The sequence below is a fragment of the Mollisia scopiformis genome (assembly GCF_001500285.1).
Source record: "Mollisia scopiformis unplaced genomic scaffold LY89scaffold_35, whole genome shotgun sequence".
NCBI classification, from domain to species: domain Eukaryota; kingdom Fungi; phylum Ascomycota; class Leotiomycetes; order Helotiales; family Mollisiaceae; genus Mollisia; species Mollisia scopiformis.
In genome coordinates, this window is record NW_017263615.1 from 126,010 (window position 1) to 148,861 (window position 22,852).

Here is a 22,852-nt window from a genome sequence, read left to right on the forward strand (position 1 = left end):
GATTATTTGTGAAGAAAAGTATTACATTGTTAGGATAATTAACTTCGTTTCTAGAAAATTTTAATCTTACGCTGAATTTAACTTAAATTTCTATACAGACCTTGCTCGCCAGTATGTTCGCTATCAACTCATGTCGAAGCAGCAGTGCGTTACCAGAACCTAAAGCAGAACCAACGGAACAGAGAATTGATCTCGAGTCTATGTGTAGTTTCATAGTAAAGTCGACATGGTTTCGAGTAGCTCAAAGCCACATTACCTTTGGGAAAAGCACTGAACAATCCCGCCAAGAAACATGATTAAAAGCAGTCTTGTACTTTACTCGAGTAGAAAAACTTGCTTACTACAGCCCGCCATCGTCTCGCAATACCCGTTTACCGATTCTTACCAATTCCTTCGCCCACAAAGGATCCTCCGTAATACCATTCAAACACTGATCAATCAAAGCAGCCGCAAGTTCCGAAACGTGGATAGTGGGCGTGTCACCAAACAAAGCGAACACGGCTTGCATCGCAGCAGTTGAGATAGCCACACCGGGACCTTCGATGCCGCCAGGCTTCGCAACAGTGACTTGGACATTGGGTTTATGTTGCTCAGCAAACTCCAATAATTCATTTTCGACTCGGCCCTGTGGTCCGTGTTAATTTGATCAATCCAAGTAAAATGCGGGGGAAATAGACATACACGCATGAGCCGATAATCGGCTAAGAAAGTCAGAGACTTGCTCTGGTCGCGCTCAATGGTGACTCCTGATACATATACAAAGCGAAAAGGTTTATTCGCGACAGCGGCCATATTTTTGAGGCCGTTGATAGTGTAGTCAGAGCAAATTTTGGTGACATATGCGAAGTCCATCTCTCTGGATTTTGAGGGAGTGACTGCTAAGGACCTTTTCACATATAAGCTTTTCTCTCTTATCTCAACAGGGACACCTTGGAATACTAACCAAATGCACGCATCGGCATTCATAACATGCTCCCTGACAGTTTCCGAGTAGGGACTCGTCCAGTCCTCAAGAACAACCCATTGTAACTTCGCGTTACCTTCATCGAGTCCAGGAGTATCTTGCGGAAGAGGCTTGCGAGCAAGAACTACCACCGAGCTCACTGCGGGGTTGTGAAGAGCTTGGCGGACGGCTTCTTTACCGACGAATCCTGTGGCGCCTGTTATGATGAGCTTCATTGGACGTATTTGCAGTCGCGCTTTCGACAAGTACTCGTAAGAATAGATGGAAATCTGGGAGCGGACAATAGAATGAAGGGTTTTACTATGATGTCTAAAGTTATTAGGAGATACAACTGTATCTCATCGAACAAATTTATGGGGAACAATAGTCGGGATCGTCGAACTTTCGCCGTCTTACTGCATTGCTCCCGGCCGGTTGGAACAATGACCAACATGCAGTTGGTAAGCCGGTAACAAAAACATAACCGAACGCGGCCTCATAATAGGTTCTAATTTGCCATTGATCGACGATGAGAGTTGGAGAAGTGAGAGTAATATGCTTAACACCCATCATCATGTATCAACCCGTTAAAACACTTCGAAGGGAAGAGAGGCCACGCTCGTGATACGACTCTCGTTACCAACGTCAAATGAGCTTCCAACTAAGATCTTACCCATGTTACGAGCCTTTTAAGAGATCATAACAGTGGCCGTTCGCAGTCCTTATCATATTTATCAAGGGTTCTTGTCAGAGCTGATTTGGGTACCATTTTTAGCCGAAGGGGCCTCGCTTAACCTTAATGTCCCCAAGGTACAAAAAACTGTGCAACGAATATAAGTAAACGAACTGGCGAGCTGAACTGAAAAACCTACCCGCCATTTGGGCCATTCGAAGGGCCCGCTTTATGTGCTTCAGCCCAAGCAAAACAATCATATTGTCATGTCCCCCCAGTTTCTAATACATTATCAAAAAACGTCAGAGGAGCGTAGAAGGCAGAAGGAAAATCTGATGAGTCCTTTTGTTAGTTCCAGTCAGCATGACCGAGTGTGCTTCTCACATTGATTGTTGAACGACGATGCACCAAATCCATTCAGAGGCATGGAATCAAAATCCGTCAGAAAGTCGTAAGAAGCGGCGGACCCGCTACCGTCCTCAGCAGCAGACGCTTCTGTGTTTCCAAGGACGATACTCAGAGCTTTCGCTACTTTCCCCGCTTCCGCAGATGTTGTACTCATTTGAAGCCAAATCGTGTGCGAGATCGTTAGTCGTTGTCGAATCTCTTCAGCCCTAGGCGACCACGTTGTCTGTCCTGCAGTCGCAGGCAACTCAAACTTATCGACGTCTTGAAGGTAGAGACAGAGCACGCTCGTTGCAAGGAGAACATCCTGGTTGAAAATATGGGCGACCTTCCATCTGAGCTGATACAAACGACCAAATGGCTGAGACTCTTCGTGAAGCATCTGTTGAAACGATAGAATTTTGAGTGCGGAATCTAAACAGATTCGCACTGACTCCTTGTCCCACTCTTGAGACTGTCGAAGTGGGTAGCCGATCAAAGCTCTCCGATACAGGAGGATGCGTGATTTGTAGTAGCTCATTTCTACACTTACCCGTTGTATCACAAGGTTTGGACTATCCGTGATGGGGTGTGGCATAGTCTGCCAGCGCAGCACGGGCGGAATAGCCCGATTGTGCACGTCTTCAAGAAGTGCGTCGACCTTGATGATCTCGTCGTAGGAAGGGGGTTTGATATCGGTGTTGACGTCGCAAATCAAGCCGAGAGCTGATATTAGTCGCCCTTTTGCAATGAGAGGGAGCACCGGCGTCCATTCTGTTTCTGGCCTTGGCGGAGGCATCTCGGTCGTGAGCTCTTCAAAATCAGAGTCGAGCAGATTACATGGCAGTTTTGTATCGATGTGCGTATCCGTGGCACTTCGAGGAAGGCCCATCTCCAAGGAGAGTGCGAGATCTAATATAATGATTGTAGTCCAGATGCGTCTACGGATCTCACCTTCGAATGGAGATATTCCGGGAAAGTGATCTGGGTCCCGGTGATAGCCCATGCGCATTGCAAGATGGAGGATCATACTGATCAAAAGCCAGCCATCGGTAGCGCTATCTTTCAAGAGCAGAAACTCTCCAGTAAGGATCGTGATAAGGGTTTCCAGGATGTATGGTCCTCCCGTTGTATACCTAGCCAGAATGAGACACTGAACGGCCTTCTCCCGGAAGGCATCCTTCATGGTAAGATATTCCGCCTTGAGCGATTCGGCTCGTCCGTCAGTGAAGTCAATGGTGAAGGCCTGCAACTGCGCAGCAATACATAACATGGAGAACATGAGACCGATCCAAGCGATAGAAGTTGTAGACGGATCCTCCCAGAACATTTCGTACTGGTCAAATGTCAGACTGCTTGTAATCGGCTAGGTTCGAAAGAACCTACCTCTCGGAGAAACTTCTTGCTATGAATGAGATCTACAGCACACAGTCAATATCTCTGAGAGAGGAAAGAAAGCAAACTTGGATGTACTGACACGGAGTGATAATGTAGGAATCGAAGTGAAGGGCCACAAGGCGGTCAACCACTGGACGAGGAGGAACAGCAGCCAGTATTTCATCTCGAGTTGCATGACGACTCGGGCCATAGAACAAGTGTGAACCAGTCGGAGCCTTACTATCAGTGACCAAGTCCTCCTTCAGTCCTCTAACTTTGGTAAGAATGGCTTCCCAATGGGCACTCTGGACATAGCTGGTTCCAGACTCGCGCAACTTTAGGGTGCCAGGGTCTGCCGGGGATGCAGCTTCAGCCTGGGATGCCTTTGGTCTCCGGATCTCAAGGAACACATCTGTGAATGATAGCGAGCTTGGTCTCGGCGATTTCGATGCGGGTGGTGGAGTCGGGAGTGATTGGCCTTCCATGAGCGTCACGACAAGGCTCTCCAGTTCTGAGATTCTGCTATGGAGGTTGGTGGACTGTCGCAGCCCAACGGACCGCTGAGCATCGGGCGTAGAAGAAGATGTTGTTGCATAATTGCAGGAGTTGGTGAGGCCACGCCTTGAGCAAGCTCCGCATGGTTGGTGTCGGTCGCACCTCAGCCTGGCACAGTTAGTTTTATAGCGTGCACGATTTTGTGATGGTTAATGTATGGAGCACGTACTTTCGGTGTTTGCAAGGGTCGCAGGATAGTTGGACCTTGTCTCTACGTCGATTTGGCGGCGGACGCGGACGTTGAGCATTGTCTGCCATGGTGTGTGTAACTGGATTGATATTGAGGCGCTCGCGGAGCTCAACCTCGTAACTTACGCAGCAATCTGGGTACTCCAATATGTCCCTTGATCCGCTCTCGAACAGTTTCACAGCGACTTGAAGAAGAAGATGATGATGAAGAAGAAGAGAAAGAAGTTGTCTGGCGGCGCGAACCGAGAAATAATGAAGAAAGCCAACGACCGTCCGACTCTCCGCGTCCACCCTCCGCATCGAGCGTCCGTGCGCTGCTCACAATGCTTGCTCCTCCAACCCTCCGCGTTCACTCACTCTCCGCACTCCCTTTTTATTAAGCAAATCTCCACGTTGGCGTATGTCTCCTATTCAATATAAAGGGGTGAAGGAGTTAGACTTCTTAACCCCGTGAACGGAACTTCCCAACATTGCGAGGGTCATCCGTAGTGCAATACTCGTACTGTACATATAAAATCAACAGCCTGTCTTTCCTAATGCTTCTCTCTTCCAACAGCCTCTCTTTATTCTTGTTTCTCTCTTCCACAAAACATCCACTCTTAATTGATCTCATTGCTGTCAGATATCGAGTACCCAACACGACACACACGCGCCAATATCCCAGAATCACAATACCCTCGACAGCATATCATGGCGGCCGACTTGGAATCCGCCCATGAGAAGCCGGCCATATTGGAAGACGGCTGTCAATCTAGCGAGCCTGACCAGACAACAATTGAACAAGAGACAAAGGACAATGTCGTCGACTGGGATGGGCCCGACGATCCCCAAAATCCGCGCAACTGGCCAGCATGGAAACGCATGACCCAAGTCGTCCTCGCCAGCACTTTCTTACTCACTGCGTAAGGCTAAGGCAGTTCTGTTCTGGCTCTCCTTTGGCGAAGAAGCAAACCCCTACTGACTACTACACATACAGCAACCTCGCCGCGACCATGTTCGCACCTGGAGCTGCCGCGCTGGCGAACGAGTTCCATATCACGAGTTCTACCATTACCAGTCTCACCGTGTCCATTTACCTAGCCGGCTTCGCCGTGGGGCCCATGGTTATTGCACCACTGTCCGAACTGTACGGACGTCTGGTCATCTACCACACCTGCAATGTCATGTACATTGGCTTTATCATCGGCTGTGCGCTGAGCAACGACACCGGCATGTTTCTCGTTTTTCGATTCCTGGCCGGATGTGCTTCGTCGGGCCCATTGACCGTGGGTGGAGGAACCGTCGCCGACGTCGTCCCGCCAGCTCAGCGGGGGAGGGTGATGTCTGTGTTCTTCGTGGGACCACTTCTGGGACCAGTAAGTAGCGACATCCCCTCACGTAAACCGTCATGACACTGACGATCCTTCCAGGTCTTGGGCCCAGTTATTGGTGGCTTTGTGTCCGAATCCATTGGCTGGCGGTGGACTTTCTGGATCATCATAATCCTAGTGAGTAGAGCTCAACCCCCACGATTCTCGAGTGGCTGACGGTTCGACCTAGGCAGGAGTGTCATTTACGGTATCAATCTTCCTCCTCCGTGAGACCAATGCCGTCGTGCTCCTCGGATGGAAAGCTGCTCGCCTCCGGAGAGAAACTGGTAATACTACTCTAGTTTCGAAGATGGATCGAGGCCTGGCCCCCCGCCAGCTGTTCCTCCGCGCGATCACTCGACCAACAAAACTTCTCATCCTATCGCCAATAGTCCTCCTCCTTGCCCTCCTGTGCGGGTTCATGTTCGGCCTCATCTTTATGCTGTTCACCACGTTTCCCACGGTCTTTGAGGAACAATACCACTTCTCCGCCGGCGTTTCTGGCTTGTCATATCTCGGCCTTGGGATTGGCATGGCCGTCTCTCTAGGAGTCTATGCCACCGTGAGCGACAAGCTGCAAAAGGCACTTGGAGACTCGCCCAAACCTGAAGGACGCCTGAAGCCCATGATGTGGGTCATGCCAGCCGTGCCCGTCGGCATCTTCTGGTATGGCTGGGCCGCCGAGAAGCAGACACATTGGATCGTGCCCATCATCGGCACCTCCTTCTTTGGATTCGGCTTTCTCTGGGTCGTGATGCCCGCTCAGCTCTACATGGTGGATGCTTTTGGCCCGGAGGCTGCTGCCTCTGCGTTGGCTGCGAACGTGGTTGTCCGACTTCTTTTTGCGGCTTTCATTCCATTGGCAGGGCCGTCTTTGTATGCAGCTCTAGGACTTGGGTGGGGGAATAGCGTCCTAGGGTTTATAGCCGTGGCTTTTCTTCCAGTGCCATTCTTCTTCTATCGTTACGGAGGGTGGCTTAGGGAGCGTTTTGCTGTGACGTTATAACATACCATGTTGAGGTTGAGGTATCATAGATATCTTTTACCATTTGCAGCACTTTTCACAAGGAGATCGTTGCGACTTTCTGCTATTTCATTCCCTACATAGCTAGTTTTCGATGATAGATTTAATGTCACCATTAGGAAGCATAACCTATTCGCTACACTCTTTTAATAAACCCCTCGGAGTCTCTCCGCCTACCCATCTTTATTAAGAAGAGTAGTGGCTAAAAAGGTGACGGATACAAAGTAGTCCCTTTAAAACAATTTGCAACATACAAGAAAATTCGAAGTAGTAGATGGGGAAGCAAGCAGTGCCTAGTAGGATGAAGTAGGAAAGAATAAAGGTTTAGAAGGGACGTAAGAGCATGTTCTCCTTGGAAAGAGCCAAGGCCACGCCATGCGCGAGACGAATTTGTGCTGTAATCAACCACTGTAATTTGTTTTCTTCCCTTTTTTTTATACCGGGGGGAAGGCCTATTTAAGTTTCTAAGAAGCCGAGTTGGTCCCCCTAAACATAATCGTGTAGACTTTGCACGGCTAGGTATGATTGGTTTTTATAAGCGAGAGCTGGGCAGCCTGAGTTGAGCAGGTAAGGGTGAGTAGCGCCTGAGCAGAGCAGCGATGCTGACTAACTGTATTGGAAGCGAAAGGCAAAAAAATGCCGTCTAAAATTCCTATGTAATGCAGTCCTCTGCATAGATACAGGCAGAGAGCCTTGCGGCGGGATGGATGCAATCAAAAGGTGCAGGCTCGCTTCTCCTTCCAGGAGTACCTAGGTAGATCCCGATGCAACGCTACTTCGCCTCAAGCTAAGTCACAGGATCAGCCTTGGAATGCAGCTCTTGTATCGATGGTGGGAGATTAGGAAGTGTCTGTCGGATTAACCCCGACGGCAATGACAGCCTCGTCGTCAATTATCGATTATCGCCAACTCTGACACGATAGAATAGTCAGGTACACTTGATCGGTCGAGAATTAAACACAAAGCCATTTAAGAGCGTTATCGCAATGTCTTCCAGCAAAGACCCGGCTACGAGTACAGTGCTGTGGCAGAAGCCTTACCCCCCACTCCAACGGCAGACATATACGACGCTTCAACAGCAAAGGCGCCAGCTTCGTGGAATCCCACGTACCTTCGTCGACGAACGTTCGTCTGCTTCTTGGCGACATTTTTGATATGCATCATTGCCATGGAAGTACTGTTAGCCGTTTCGAATCGCCAGCAGGGCTTGGCCACAAGCACTTCCGGTCTCCACTACCTCTGGACGTTTGGTCCCTCCGCCATCTTCACTTTGATCGGCGCTCTTTGGGCACGGATCGAGTATCAATCAAAAGTCACCTCCCCATGGTACAGGATGACGAAAGGCCCTGCAAAAGCGGATCAGTCTTTGCTGTTAGACTACTTGTCTATGATGCAGCCAGTATCAGTCGTTAAGGCTATCCGGAATGGGGACTATGCCGTAGCTGCCATCATATCCACCTCCATATTGATCAAAATCATTATAGCCTTCTCAACTGGTCTTATAACTTTGTCCGTGACAGATGTATCGCATTCGTCGGTGCCAGTCACTAAACTGGATAGATTCATTAACAGCACCGAGAATTTCCACTCGGCCGGAGATTTACCGTACTCAATGATGTATGGTCTGGTTGAGCTCAACTTCACACTCCCTGATGGTATCACGGTGCCGTTTGCATATCCGCGAATAACATCTGATCTACCTCCAGCTACCAAGTTTCAAACTACATTGGATGGCTTCTCTGCCGATCTTGACTGTGAGCCAGCAGCGATAAGTCTGGGTGCGGTAACAGACCAAACTGCCTGGCCCAATTCTATCACTATGAATTTGAGCTCTGTTGGTGGCTCTTCGGACTGTCAAATTGCCACCACAGCACAAGGGCTATACAATATAAGAGTGGACCAGCATCGGCCAAACATGACTTTTAGTCGAATGGTAAACGGAGGTTGCGGAGGATCGACGGCTTGGTATAGTTTATGGCACTCTGGAAGTGAACTATTCTTATGCCGGAGACCAAGATCCGATCATTCTACACACTACTCAAAGCATCTGTACCCCGACATACAACATAAGCGCTCTCGACATCACTCGAAACAGCACACAGACACTATCCGTAGCCCTTTCCAATAATTCAAACCCTACAATGCTGGATGGCATTCATGCATGGGACCTAGTAACGGCTCTGTTGGCTTCGTACAGCAGTGCTAGCGCCAATATCGTTGGGAATATAGACTTTCAGCCAGACGATATTTATATTGATCCGGATGACAACTCGATTACTGCAATACGGCTTCGAAATATTACTGGAGATGCTGACCCTGGATTATCAGCATTTCCTTTTGACGAAGAATTTATTTACGATATGTGGCGGAATTATTGGCAGCAATTTGCAGCGATCATAGCGTATGAATCCCTAATGGACACTACGTCGACTCCAATTACTGCGTCCGCTATCACAATGGAAGATCGATTGCTCGTACGGGCAATGACTACACACTTAATATCAGCTTTGCTGGCCATCTCAATCCTGCTTCTTGTCGTCAGCTGGTACGGACTGCCAAAGCACGGGACCTCCCATCGAACCCGAGTTCTCTGAGTGGAATAGCATCCCTTCTCATTCACAGCGAGCCTCTTCTAGCCTCACTGTCAGGACTGGCATTATCAGACCCGAAGGCTCTCTCGGGAGTGCTAGGCTGCTCTGAATATCAGATTAGCGAGTATCGAAGCGGCTCGAGATATTTCACTGTCACTGCTATTGATCATATACCAGAGAACGATGATCTTGAAGCAGCGGATACTAAGCAGGATCCCAAATATCCTACTGCTTTATACCCCCTAGCAAGAGTTGCTAGCTTTTTAGCTTTGGCTGGATTAATCGCTGGGCTAGAGGTTGCATTTCAATTATCAAAGAGCACTCGGGACTCGGCGAGGTAACAAACGAAACCTATCTACATAATCTGTGGACAACTGGACCTGCCATTATTTTCAGTCTTGTTGGCCTTTACTTTGGCTTCCTGGATTTCCAAGCTCGACGTATGATACCATACATAAATTTGAGCTTCGGAAGTGTCTATGACTCGTCGGCGGGACTAGACCTTCTGGATCGCAGCATGCCATCAATTATAGTTGAGGAAATTAGGACCGCCAACTACGCAGCTTTATTTAATACGATGGCTCTTGGTATCGCGTCGTTACTCACCATCATATCAGCGTCCCTATTCCATACAGCGTGGATCCCGACAGTAACACCAACGCAACTACAAACGGTGGGTTCTTTCATAACAACGAATATGGGATTATTCGTCGGTGACTCAGGTGGACTCAGCCCAGATACCGAAGGTGCGGTAGCTGCATCATTTCTAGTACTGGAGAGCAATCTAACGTACCCTGCTTTCACTTACGAGAACCTTGCATTTCCAGAATTCCAAATTCCACCCGAATCAGTAAAACGCTACGTGGATGACGATGATAGTTCAAATTCGACTCTGATGATTAATATCACAGTTCCCGCCTTGCGGCCACGGTTCGCATGCAGGCTGTATGATCCGACGAAGATAGAAGCTAATATAACATCTAATGATACAATCACCTTATATATCCCAGATGAAGCCTACGAAACCTGTTCCTACTTCCTGGATAGCATCGTAACGCACTTGACGATAGACTATTCGGGAAACTCGACTGGATTCTTCTTCGGATTGGGTACGGGGAACACCTGGGGTACTCCGGACGATGGGACGAACATCGAATTCCATCGCTGCAGTTCATATATGTGGGCTTGGGGTCATGCATCTACATCGCCTCAACCGATTGTTACATCTGTATCGGCTCTGGGCTGCAATCAGACGCTGGAGGGCGTAGATGTTGCCACCACCTTCTTCGGCACCGACTTGTATATCGATCCATCATACCCGCCAATACCCAATGAATCCACAGTATGGGAGTCAAATGCTCAGACGAGCACCGAGGACTATGATACGTTCCTAAATATTCCCTCAGTGGGCAGCCTAGACAGGTTTTTCAGCCTACTGACTACGTCGCACTACGGCGTTCCCGCCGACGCACTCGAAAACATCTCACAGGCCCAGGCGGTGGCCGATGCGATTGTTACTCAACAAGGTATTATGGATATTCAGTCGATAAGCTGGAGAAACAGGTACCCGGCGAGCAACACAAACGCGACGCTGGTCAATGCACCAATCGGCCTTCAGGCGGGTAACGACTCTATTGCACATAATGGGACCCTAATCAACACAACAGGAACAGATCGCGTTCTCCAGGACGCAGCGGCCACAAGAATACTAGAAGCAATACTGGGCGCAGTCCTGGCCTTCTCGGCATTAGGTTGGCTGTCCATGCAGAACACAAGACTGCTTCCTTGCTGCCCAACTAGCATCGCCAGCGCGGCTGCGCTGCTGGTCGATGGAAATGTAGTACAGTTCCTCGCTCGCGGTGTCGATAAGACCTTCGATGGTGATCTCTCTCGTGCTTTTCCGCGGGGAACAATGTTCCGGATGGGATGGGGCCAGGTGGGCTGTGAAGCGGCAACTATGGTGGACCGATTCATGATTGTTGCCATCCCTGCCCGCGATGCGAAGCAGGAAGATGCTCTTGTCTCAAGCTCTGGTGGCATGCTTGCTCCTTGATCCAAGGTTTGCTAATGACCTGAACCCTCAGTATAGTACATCTCTCTAGTTTGTATAGGTGGCTCTTACTCAGTGGCTGTTGCGAGTACTGGTGATGTGGAGGAGTGGTGGCAAGTAGATGTGATTACTGAGGGTTAGGGAGTCAAGTATTCCCAAACGAGAAAAGTGGATAATTAAGGAGGCGACAGCTGGTATCGAAGTTCCGAACATTGCTGAAGCCGGACCTACGGCAAAGACGGGGAACGAAACAGGCGACACCAAGGACTACGAGGATAGAGGTCTCACATTGCTCATTGCTGACTCTTGGGGTACAGAAGTTTAAGGTGAAGGATAGTAAGCTCACGGCTGCATCGGAAACTGAACGGGCGTATTTTGCGGGAGATAATAAGGGACCTCGCTGTGAGGTTGAATTTGATGCCAGTCTTGAAGACAGAAGTTGCCACTAGTGATCTTCTCGGCGAGGAGTGTACTATACACTCCTCAAAGTAAGCATGTCGTGGAGCTCGTTGGAGTCTGATCACCTCCACAACACATTCTCCAACGTAACATTGAAAGTTCTTCAAATTTGATGTATTCGATTAACGTTTCTCAAGAACGTCTAAATCGTCATACTTTTCTTGGTCTAGTAGCATCATTATTAGACATCTCCACCCTTCTTTTGTGAACAGTTTCGACGGAGCGAGCGCGCCTCGGCTTTGTCAGGCTCTTCTAAACTCGCAATGCACACTGGCGGTGGAACCCGCTCCCCGCTAACCGTCTTATAGATAGATTGTGATAATGCAAATAATACTGTTCCAAGTTTTGGTATGAAAGTATGACATAATTCATTTTTAGGAGGTCCAGTCTGGGAACCCTAGGAGCCGATTCCGGCTCTTATATCGTCGTATAGAGTTGACAGCTTTGGGCGCCGGAACCGAATGGTAAAGTAGGTAAGCATGATTGGTCACCGAAAGCGATATCACGATCGTGACTGAGCATGGGGCGCGGAGCCTGAGGAACCTGAGCAGGGGGTGAGGCGAGTGTAAGTTGCGCCTGAGCAGAGCTGCGATGGTGATTAACCGCGTTGGAAGGGGGGTAAATGTTCGGCTGGGATTACCAACAGAATCCAACAGAATCCAACTTAACAAAGATAAGTCTTGTTTTTCGTAACACATCGCCCGAAAACAAGTCGTCAAAGAAAATTGGAGAAAAAGAATTCCAAGCTAACAACAACAAGAAACGTACGTGTCTGTGCTGACCTGATACGATTCCACCAAATGGCGCAAACCAGTACCAACACCAGCACTAGGATCGTTGAGCTCTCGTCCATTATCCACGAACAAACAGTTAAATTTGATGCTTGCCTCGCAGCAAATGACCTCCCAACTCCCTCTTTCGATATTTCTTGTCCGCTCAAGCTTATCCTGCCACCTGAAGCTCAAGCCGCTCGAAATGCTGTGCTCGAAGCTACCGATGAGCTCACAAATCTGATGCTTGGCCCACTCGAATCTCTGATCCCGCCGGTTTGAGCTCCATCTCTTTCTCTGTTGTGCGTTTCTCACCTTGAAAAGTTTATAGAGACTAACAGTGATCCTTCTCATTCCAGCCCAATTCCTGGATCAGCATAACAGCTCTCCAGCGTTTCAAGATCGCCAACTCTTTCCCTCCCGGGACGACTTCCACCTTCACAGAAATAGCTAGTCAGTGCTCAATCCCGGAACCCGATTGCCGCCGCCTATTACGCCACGCCATGACCTTCTACATCTTCTCAGAGCCATCTCCCGGCATCGTCGCTCACACAGCGCTCTCCAAAGCTTTAGCAGAGATCCCGCCCGTGGGAGCATTCCTCGGCTTCGTGGCCGAAGAGATGTTGCCCGCGTCCACAAGAATCGTCGATGCGATGCAGCAGTGGCCTGGCTCAGAGGAATCGAACGAGACCGGCTTCGCACTCGTCTATGCTACGGATACTCCGATGATGGAAGTCGTATCCTGCGATCCGAGACGGGCTCAACAGATAGGCCATGCTATGAGCTTCTTGAACTCCAGACCGGGTGAGAACGTTTCTCATCTGGTGCAGAATTTCTCATGGGTTGGGACAAAGTTATTGGTAGATGTAGGTGGTGCTAAAGGCACAGTGGGTCTGGCAATCGCGCGTCGTGATCCGGATATTAGGATTGTGGTGCACGATAACCCTGAGGTGATCACGGGCACTAAGGTGCCCGACGACTTGCGCGAGAGGGTGGAGTTGATGGGACATGATTTCTTCACGGAGCAACTTGTGAAGGGAGCTGATATCTACCTTATCCGCAACGTTCTGCATGACTGGTCAGACAAGTATGCAGCCAAAATATTGGGTAACTTGATCCCGGCGTTGAAGAAAGGGGCGCGAGTGTTGGTTAATGATAGAGTTCTCCCACCTCCGGGTGCACTGTCGCCATACAAGGCTAGACAGCCAAGATACGATGGCTTTCTCTCTTTGCCAGAACTAATCTCAACAAGCTTCTTTTGCTGGTTCAGGTTTCGCTGACTCTCATATCGTGTAGGGCATCCGACCTCTACATGAAAGGCATCCAGAACGCGAAGGAGCGCGATGCTGAGGACTGGATCCAACTTTTCGAATCTGTGGATTCGAGATTCAAGAATTTGGAAGTTATTTCTCCTCCAGGTTCCTTCTTGTCTTTGATAAGTGTAACATGGGAAAGTTGAGACAGTTTCAAGACGAGTTACGCTATCCTTACTACAAGTAGAAATGCCCATTGCAACTTGATTAAGGATTTAAAACCCACTGACCATATTCTGGAAAGAATTGGCTTGCAACTAGGCCTTGCTTATGATTATTTACCCAAGCCTGATTTCCCAGATTCGTGCAAGTCTTACTGCCTAGTTGCCCCTTTTCAGTCACGTGAGATGAGACTAGATAACGTGAAACTGGAACAAATCAGCAAATAGGTCCACATTAAGTTCAAGAGGTAACCTAGCCCCAAATAAGCAAATGCTGCTTATTGTATGATTACAACACCTTGGCAGTACCTATTTGACATGACAGTTGTCACATGACTGCGCAAATGCTGAGCTTCCCACAGTGGGGGTGGTGTGGGGGGCATTGTAAGCCGACGATTAGGAGGTCGGCGACTTCCTTCATGAACAGACAAGAAAAACTGAAATTTAAGGCCTCAAGGCACTCAATCCTCGACGAGCCTTCAACTCGAGGGCAGCTTTTTCTTGCACCGCTTTTCGGGTGTGCGTTACGCCGACTCTACTCGCACATTGATTCGTCTGTGATACGAAGGCCCCCAACATTTATTTCTTTTATTTCTTAATTCGGACACGGACATTAAAGAATCGATTAAAACGTCGACAGGCCACAAGGCATCAACAACTACACCTCCAGCTGAGCTAACGCCACCCACCATAATAAGCCTAGTCCTACTCTCGGACCACTTCAATTCCGACATTGTTACGGATCACCTGGATCGCCTGCCTAATCGCCTGCTTAATCGCCTGCGACAGAGGTCAGGCCGGGAATGGTGGCGTTCCCGAGCTTTAAGCCAGATGAGGCCTAGCCTCTCACATGACATCCCTTTCCCCTGGCATATATATATCTAGATCTTTCCCTCTTTCATTCCTCTTCTCTTCTTTACCTTTAGATTCTAAGAGATAGCCGAATCGATTCTTCGTCTACGTACTGAGCTTCCCACCGTGCTGTCACAGGACAGTTCCTGTCGGACACGCTAAACCGAACTGGCCGTACAGAGCGCTGCTGCCACGCATCAAGTAGCAATCGGGGATACCGCAGAGCCTCGTCAGCTCTCTTTTACCATCCAATCAAGCTTACACGTTCGTGAAGCCACTGGACAGTGATTGGCAGGAATACGTCTCCAGCCACAATCCTTCTTGTCCGTAGAGTTACATTTGGACCCGTTGATTTGTGCCGAGGTAATTTTAGAGGAAGAGTAGACGGTTCATGTATTGCAGTGGCATATAACTCCAAAAGATTTGGTGCATTACTCTGCTTTGCATCCCCAAACGCTGTGTTCAGTCGAGTATATTTCTCTCACGTGCGAAGGAGTTACAAAAGCCTGATCGAGTTCGCTTAGAGTTGCACTGTAATTGGACAAGAGATGGTTGGCCGCCTGCGTTGAATTCGAGAAGAGACTTCAAGTTGGTCGCTTTCGCCAGCAGAGAGAGTCTCAACTAAGTTCGTCTTACTTAATCTCCTGAGAACTCTGTGCCATTTCCTTGTCTTTCGTGTTCCCATCTGACATAGGATGAATTTTCTCCACATGCCTCTCCCTATCATGCTTCCGCACGAAAGCCTTCTCGCAAAACTTACACTTGTAAGGTCGTTCGCCGGCATGAGAATTCATATGAGCCTTCAAGTTATGAGCTCTTGTGAACTCCTTGGCGCAAATGGCACAAGTATGTTTGGGTGCCGGCTTTTTGACTTTCGGAAACAGGTTTGCCGGATCCGGATGGTCTCTGTTCATGTGTTTCTTCAGATCTTTCACGGTGCTGAAGCCATGGTACAACCGTATGCATCCGGCAGCTGTGCAAACAAACGGCTTCTCGTGTCTGTCGGTATGGTTGTCTCGGCGAGCAGCGTCGGGAAATCCATCGTGGAAATAGTAGCAAGCGTGACGAGGACACTTGTACCAATTATCTCCATAGTACCGTTGAAGTTGGGTTTTTGTAGAGAACTCCAGAGTCGAGGATAAGTGCAATTTCTCCAGTTCTCTTCGATTCTTGTTGATGACTTCGCCCAAGTCTCCAAGGCCAGTAAGCTTATCCAGTTTTTCTCTTAGCTTCCTGGTTGAGCTGATGAGCAGAAGAAATTCTCTATAGAAGCTGACGCTTTGTAGTTGAAGGCATCTGATTTTCAGGTCTTCAGGAACGTCCTCTTCGCCAGTATCTGAGGATCCATACGCTTCGAAGTAGTCAACAACCGCTGTGGATATCTGATCAATACTTCCAACAAGGTCTGCTGAGAGATGGGGAATGAGAGCTTCCAAGTGATCCACCCAATGCATGATGGCATAATCCTGGAATGCATAGTGTCCGGTCGTCACGTATTCTCTAATAGTATCTTCGGTGAGATTGTTGTCGAAGCAATCGAAAAGTAAGTATTGAATGCATAACACTGCAAGTTTATGCTCTTCTTCATAGAGTCGAACGTTCTTATTTTCAATGAGGAATCTAAAGAATTGCGGGAATCAGTATCAACTCAAAAGTCAACACAGTTTGATGTTGGTTGTGCGTTTTTGTCGGCAAACTCACGATTTGGCAGTTCCATGTACAAGCTGGACCCGATCGCCTGGGATCACATCAATCAATGATCCACAAATATCTTTGACATGGGTGCGGAGACCACGGTTTTCGAAGTCGACGGTCTGTTCTTGCGTATCCATCGAGACGGCTGCTTGCAATTCATGCCACTTGAAGGATCTTTTAGAGCACGTGATCCAGCCCAGGAGTCTCTGAGCAGTCTCACGTTCAACCAGGTTCGGGTTCTGGTAGACTCGGGAAACAATCCTCGCGTACCTGAAGATCATATCATGTCAGTGGGTATTGGTTTCAGATAGGTGTTGCTTCTCACGCTTGTTCAAATCCTTTCGGGAATGTGTCTGGGCGAAGTTCTTTGGACAAATCATCCACATTCAATTGAGCAAGTAAATTGGCCAAAACCAACTTTGCAAACAGAAACATGCCTAGATATTTCAGTCAAGAGAATGAAATAGTTTCGCGTGCTCTTCAACTTACCATCTGACCCGTCACGGACAATGCCCACAATGTAACGTCTCGTCTCGTCTGACAGTTGAAATTTATCTTGTATCTCTTGTGATCTTTTGGATGCATATGTTTCAATATCAGATCTATTGTGTTCATCCGTCAATCGAAGCACTGTGCAATTGCGAAGCAGTTTCTTGATGTCGTTTTCGTCCTGGCTAATGAACAGAGCGCGCAATTTGCCGGGGGTAACATTGTTCGCAACTAATGAAGTCACGAATGAGAGAATAGCTCTTCTTTCTGGAAGATCGCATTCATCGATCCCATCGAGGATGATGTAAACTGTGCCCATTGTCGTCAAACAGGTCTTCAAAATGTCTTCGCATAGTTGAGGGGAGACGAGTGAAGCCTGTCCGCTGGCAAGGCATTGCTCATGTAAATATGGCAGTAGCGTCGAATTTTGGATGAGAAGTTGTGCGATCAACGCTCGAGCAACAGAAAGGAACCTTTTTCTCTGCTCGTCTTGATAGCTGCAATAGAAGTAGATAGTGGCCGTCAAAGGGACTTGGCGACATGCTTCAACCACAACCGACGCCAATATAGTCTTCCCTGGCCAAGGTCAGTAACTCTGACGGCAGAGAGATGTAGTTCTTTACCTGCCCCCGGCTTGCCATTCATCCACAGAGTTGGAACAACAGAATTGCTTGTATCCATCCAGGCTTTCATTTTACTGTCTTGGAGGAGCCACTTTCCAGAAGACGGATTTTCGCTGCGGACTTTCAATGCGGCCTCTTGATCAAATACCTCATTCGGTGCGGAAAGCCAGCCTATGACTTCAAGATGTCGTGTCTTTCGCTGACCTTCTTCAAGAGTTGCAAAGCTATTCCGTGCTGCAGCCCTCGATGCTTGAGCCTCCTGAATCTGAGCAATGTTTGCACGTGATTCGACAAGAATTTTGTGTCGTGCCAAGTCGTCCAAGATATGCTGAAAGTTGCTGTTGAAGTCTTTCCAGGCAGACCGAAACAGTTGTTTCCATGCTAAATCGCTATTTTTAGTAAAGCTTACTTAGTCGAAACGGGTATACTCACCAGGTCTCCTGAAGAATCGCAGAGCCGTTTGATGAAACTCGAGGATGTCTTCATACACAACAGCGAGGACATCCTGCATTTGTATATTAGACTCAAATATTGTTTGGTAGTCTCCGAAAAGAGGGATGTTCTCCGCAAGTCTTTGGTATGCGTCCAGCAGAATATCGAATGAGTCTGCCCATGTACTCGCGACCTGGCAGTGTATCAGCACCTTCTTCTTTCAAATTCGAAAGGATGAAGAGGCTTACATGCAAACAAAACCTCATAGGCCCCCAAACAAAACATAACATTTCAGAAGCATTGAGAAAGACCTCGATGATCTTTTCATATTGGGCCATCGCTTCGAGGAATTTCTTGATTCTCGGAAGGTTCATCATCTCCCTCCGTTGTCCCTGCCTCGTTTGGATGTTGCTGACTTCGACGACGACATCTTCGAGCGAAGTAAACTTGAAATCTTCCTCTTCTTCCTTGGTAAGACGTGTCTTGAATTTTGCCAGCGCTTGCTGGAAGTTTGCATCGGCGGAGCTCATTGTCCCCTTCCAGAATCACGATGTCGTTCCGGGCCAAATCGATGAGCAAAGCCTCGAAAGGTTACATTTCGCGTTGACTCCGCGACGCGAACATGATTGAAGGATTGCGAAGAAGAAATGTAACGCATCGCAGTCTGCCTTGCCCGGTGGTGGTGCACGAAGATATGATGAGGCTGGGTTTGAGACCAATTGCCGCTCACAAACTCAGCACAGCCCTGGCATTCTCGACACCAAGTTGTGCGAGAGCCTCGAAAGCCTCGAAAGCCTCACACACATCGTCTTCGCACTTCCGCAATCATCAAACATCTCCTCCAAAGCTTTACTCGGATCAGGAAGATGTCTGAGTCCCTCGTTCCTCGACGATGTCTGTCAAACGTCCAATTGACCTCCTCGAGTCCTCGAAATTGCCGACAAAGGTCAGACGGAAGCTGCTGGGAACCATTGAGCCGCAGATCGTACTGAATGGACCGTAAGTTGCGCATCAGACTAGAAATAGAGCAATTGAGACTGATCATAAGGATCCAGAGCTGATGCTGTGAAGACACTTGTTGGACAAGGAGAATGGCAGATCCCAAAGATACTTTTTCCCAGTAACGGAGAGATTGAATACGAAGCATCCGAGTCCGAATACGAGAATAAAGATGCGAAGGAAAAAGAAATCGACGAGAAGAGCGACATTTCAATAAGAGACAACTCTCTAGATCTCCCTCCTCTATTGACAACCACATCTGCTGCTGTGGGCGAGTTAACGTGCTTTGGAATGGTATTCTTAAGTCCAATCCCGAGTTTCTGTCTGCTATACCAAAAGCAAACCCAAACCTGACATCATTCTAGATTCACAACGCCAATATGAACGTGTTAGACACTGAAGAGTTATCTAATCTCGCTCTTGAGACTGTGTCCGAATCCCCTGGAATATATGAGCTTGAGCTCTCAAGTACGGGTCACGTGTTTTTCGTCGGCACTCCTTCGATCTCACATCTTGCAGTCATGAACGAAAAGACCGCTCGAGTGCTACATGAACTCTCTCAAATTGAGTCATGTAGGTTCAGAGTCTATCTGTCCGCAGACATCTATGCATCTATTTTTGTCAAAGACGTCAAATCAGAGAAGAAGATCGTGCTCCAAGTGGACATCGTCATCTATGGCGCCCATACAAGCAAGTGGAGCGTAGGTTGCCTCTTTGCCGATTCCAAAATATATCTACAACATCCATGTTATCAAGATGTGGATACTCCTTACGACAATCCCCACGTTCTAGTCATTACGGACCTACTGGCTAGTTCTTCTCTGTCATCTCCTGCGCTGTCCAGGACGCGAACACCAGTGAGCGAGTTTGAAGAACTCATGATGACTACGAATACGGACACCGACGACTCAATCAGATCTCAAGATCTTTTGCAACGTCAGGTGGGCAAGGTCTTTGGCTCATTAACAAGATTCAAGTCACTGAAAAGGCTTGAAGCCGATATCAGAGTCACTACAAAGTTATTACCGTAAGTCGCAATTCCAAGTCATGCATACTTACATGCAAATTATAAACGCCCTATGTAGGCACCAAGAAGAAGCCTTAGACTTTATGGCTCAGCGAGAATTTGGTCCCGTTCCCGAGCAGTTTTCCCTTTGGATGACCGCGAAAAAGTCTGAGCAAACCTAGTGCGTGGAGCTCAAATCTCCCAGTTGGGTTGAACAAGTGCTGACATGAATTAGTTATGAAAATAAGATCACGGGAAAGAAGGAACAAAATCGACCAGAGGAGACTTTTGGGGGCATCCTAGCAGACGACATGGGCTTAGGGAAGACACTGACGGTGCTCTCTACAATCATACGTACTGCCAGCAGCGCGAAGGAATATGCGGAGATTGATAGAGATGGATGCGAACTTCCCAGTTCTAGAATACAAAACGTCCCGCAGATACCTTCCCGAGCGACACTTGTTGTCGTCCCTTCACCAAGTACGGCTCGCCAGCCTCAGCCTCAGCCTCTCTTCCGAAGCCTTAGAGGATATTAGCTGACCTTGATAGTACTAATTGATGGATGGAAAAGAGAGGTGGCGGCGTAAGATTCCCAATTTACCTTTCGCCGTGGGCGTGTTAACAATTACAGACACTGTGATGGGTCGCTAAACATCCACGTCCACCATGGTCGAGATAGGGCAGTCGAACACGCTGCTCTCGCAGATTATGATATTGTTTTGACTACCTACCACACTATTGCTGCGGAAGCGCTAGACCCACATCCTCCTCTGAACCGTATTAAGTGGTTCCGCATTGTTCTTGATGAAGGTAATCAATGCTCTAAAAATAATTGCTACAGCGATACTGACAGTCCTAGCACACATAATCCGGCGGATGAGTACAAAGCTGCACCAAGCAGTATCGATGCTGTCGTCCAAGTTTCGTTGGTGTTTAACTGGAACGCCAATTCAGAACAGCCTAGAAGACCTCGCAGCGCTCATTGCCTTCATGCGCTGCTCACCTCTCGACAGTATGATAGAATTTCGGAAACATATCATCTCTCCGGTCATGGGAATGGAAACCCATGGTGTCGAGAATATTCGCAATCTGTTGGATTCGGTCTGTTTACGACGAACCAAAGAACTTTTGAACCTCCCAGAAACGACCTACGAAGATCGACGCATAGACTTCTCGCTAGCAGAGAATGCCTATTATTCAGCTACGCAGACCGAGAGGATTGCTACGATTAAGAAAAGTGACAGCCAAGGGCGAAGATCCAAAGACTTCTTTAGGATGTTTCAACTTCATTTGCAACTCAGACGAATCTGCAACCACGGGACCTTTCACAAAGCATCCTCGCAGGCTGGAGAAGATGGCGAGTTTGAGCCGGGACAAGCATTCGAAGTTCTCAGGAAGAAGCGGCTCGCCAGATGCGAGTACTGCAGAACGAAGATCGTAGGATTGGAGGACTTGGGGAACGAAGAAAATGTGGGGAAGTTCAGTACCTGCGGTCACCTCTTTTGCACGAAGTGTTACCCAAAGTACGACGAGTCTTTGCAGACTATTTCAGGAGCTAGACTGCAATGTTCGATCTGCTCGAGGAATACTTCTTCGAGATCGGCAATATTGAAAGGAGATTCGGAGGCCAGCTCCACTAGTTATCAGACCCCGCGTTTGCATTTCGCTGAAGGTGGGATATCCTCAAAGGTGGCGGCTTTGATGCACGATATAAAGAACAAATCATCCGAGGGCAAAAGGTAATTTTCTATTCTGACAAGTGCCGGATCGCTGCTGACATATATATTCTTCTAGCATCGTATTCTCCTGCTGGACTCGTTCACTTGATCTGGTCGCACATCACTTATCCTTGCAGAACATCGACTTTGCGCGAATCGATGGGAGTTATTCTTTATCTCAACGACAGAAGATACTCGACGAGTACGAGAAAGACGACCACACCAGAATACTGCTTATGACTACCGGTACTGGAGCTGTCGGGTATGTCCCCAATTCCTCTCGCAGATGACATTTGAAATAACGGGCACAGGTTGAATCTGACTGTTGCAAATTGCGTGTACATTCTTGAGCCACAATGGAACCCGATGGTTGAGAAGCAAGCGATTGCGCGTGTCTTGAGACTTGGCCAACATCGAGATGTAAAGGTCGTGAGGTACTTCGTTAACCAAACTTACGAAGTGGTATGTTCCATCTTCACGTGTGATAGGCCTCGCTGACAATGGCATGTAGAATATGAGATCACAGCAGTTGCGAAAAAAAGGATTGGCGAAACACATGGACGGAAGTAGCGCTGTGTAGTATGAAAGGCTGGCTGGATTTCCATGGCTGATGGATATGGTCTTGCAAATCACTGCCCTAGGTACATCTGTGCTCTCTCTCAAGTCCCGTGATTACCTGATCAGAATTTCTTTTCTCCCAAAGACGAGCTTAATTGCAAAGTTGGCCACGGAACGTCCTTATAATGTTGTTATGAAAGTATACGGAAAACTCGGGGTCTTTGGTGATGACTCCCAATTGTTAGATTTCTTCCTAGGAGTTTGGGCTCGCGTCGGCATGAATCATCAGATTGACAGCGGAGTTTGGTCGATGCTTTAGATAGTGATATATGTTTGAGGCTCGCTCTGATGAAGAAGATCGATTGATCCTCGGGATTAGTTGGAAGCATGTGACCCTCCCGTAGATGAACATGCGCACGTGACCTTGGCTGCTCGACGAGATGTGCAGCTTTGAGACTGTCTGGAGGATATATATAGGATGGTAAGTCGAGAATAATAATGGGTATGCGAGAAGATATGCACAGCGAAACAACAAAAGCTTACAGTAAAAGACAATTATACGACCAGCATTCGAGGCAATTCCGGGTGGCATAATGCTGTCCATCGCATGGAAGAGATCTATCTTGAATTAACGGCGAGGCG

General features: G+C 48.1%; 7 protein-coding genes across 7 annotated transcripts; 4 read left to right on the forward strand and 3 right to left on the reverse strand.

The window, feature by feature from the left end:
* Positions 1-202: 202 nt before the first annotated feature.
* LY89DRAFT_659972 (NAD(P)-binding protein) lies at positions 203-1,179 on the reverse strand (the record flags this gene model as incomplete). The annotated part of the gene is made up of 3 exons (XM_018212535.1): positions 203-625; positions 682-886; positions 944-1,179. The coding sequence occupies 3 exons, from the start codon at positions 1,177-1,179 to the stop codon at positions 341-343; spliced, it is 726 nt and encodes a 241-aa protein (XP_018062077.1). The 3' UTR covers positions 203-340.
* Positions 1,180-1,638: 459 nt separating this feature from the next.
* Positions 1,639-4,346, reverse strand: LY89DRAFT_351669 (putative Zn(II)2Cys6 transcription factor). Its single transcript, XM_018206925.1, has 5 exons — positions 4,102-4,346; positions 3,478-4,040; positions 3,387-3,418; positions 2,001-3,336; positions 1,639-1,948 (listed from the first exon to the last, which is right to left on the reverse strand). The coding sequence occupies exons 1-5, from the start codon at positions 4,188-4,190 to the stop codon at positions 1,881-1,883; spliced, it is 2,088 nt and encodes a 695-aa protein (XP_018062078.1). The 5' UTR covers positions 4,191-4,346; the 3' UTR covers positions 1,639-1,880.
* A 144-nt stretch (positions 4,347-4,490) lies between these two features.
* LY89DRAFT_789415 (MFS general substrate transporter) lies at positions 4,491-6,602 on the forward strand. Its single transcript, XM_018223251.1, has 4 exons — positions 4,491-5,023; positions 5,098-5,476; positions 5,531-5,608; positions 5,661-6,602. The coding sequence occupies exons 1-4, from the start codon at positions 4,812-4,814 to the stop codon at positions 6,474-6,476; spliced, it is 1,485 nt and encodes a 494-aa protein (XP_018062079.1). The 5' UTR covers positions 4,491-4,811; the 3' UTR covers positions 6,477-6,602.
* A 1,060-nt stretch (positions 6,603-7,662) lies between these two features.
* LY89DRAFT_789416 (uncharacterized protein) lies at positions 7,663-11,261 on the forward strand (the record flags this gene model as incomplete). The annotated part of the gene is made up of 4 exons (XM_018223252.1): positions 7,663-8,459; positions 8,539-8,968; positions 9,037-9,422; positions 9,482-11,261. 4 exons carry the CDS (start codon positions 7,663-7,665, stop codon positions 11,136-11,138), a joined length of 3,270 nt encoding a protein of 1,089 aa, XP_018062080.1. The 3' UTR covers positions 11,139-11,261.
* Positions 11,262-12,350: 1,089 nt separating this feature from the next.
* Positions 12,351-13,727, forward strand: LY89DRAFT_691463 (putative O-methyltransferase). The gene is made up of 2 exons (XM_018216332.1): positions 12,351-12,640; positions 12,724-13,727. Exons 1-2 carry the CDS (start codon positions 12,395-12,397, stop codon positions 13,642-13,644), a joined length of 1,167 nt encoding a protein of 388 aa, XP_018062081.1. The 5' UTR covers positions 12,351-12,394; the 3' UTR covers positions 13,645-13,727.
* A 1,354-nt stretch (positions 13,728-15,081) lies between these two features.
* Positions 15,082-18,603, reverse strand: LY89DRAFT_630770 (uncharacterized protein). Its single transcript, XM_018211248.1, has 7 exons — positions 18,178-18,603; positions 17,930-18,122; positions 17,498-17,878; positions 16,875-17,450; positions 16,711-16,822; positions 16,392-16,655; positions 15,082-16,310 (listed from the first exon to the last, which is right to left on the reverse strand). Exons 1-7 carry the CDS (start codon positions 18,457-18,459, stop codon positions 15,323-15,325), a joined length of 2,796 nt encoding a protein of 931 aa, XP_018062082.1. The 5' UTR covers positions 18,460-18,603; the 3' UTR covers positions 15,082-15,322.
* Positions 18,604-18,889: 286 nt separating this feature from the next.
* Positions 18,890-22,307, forward strand: LY89DRAFT_351881 (uncharacterized protein). The gene is made up of 9 exons (XM_018206926.1): positions 18,890-19,222; positions 19,294-19,955; positions 20,014-20,115; positions 20,170-20,414; positions 20,484-20,517; positions 20,566-20,744; positions 20,794-21,673; positions 21,729-21,914; positions 21,964-22,307. The coding sequence occupies exons 1-9, from the start codon at positions 19,220-19,222 to the stop codon at positions 22,148-22,150; spliced, it is 2,478 nt and encodes an 825-aa protein (XP_018062083.1). The 5' UTR covers positions 18,890-19,219; the 3' UTR covers positions 22,151-22,307.
* The last annotated feature ends 545 nt before the right edge of the window (positions 22,308-22,852 follow it).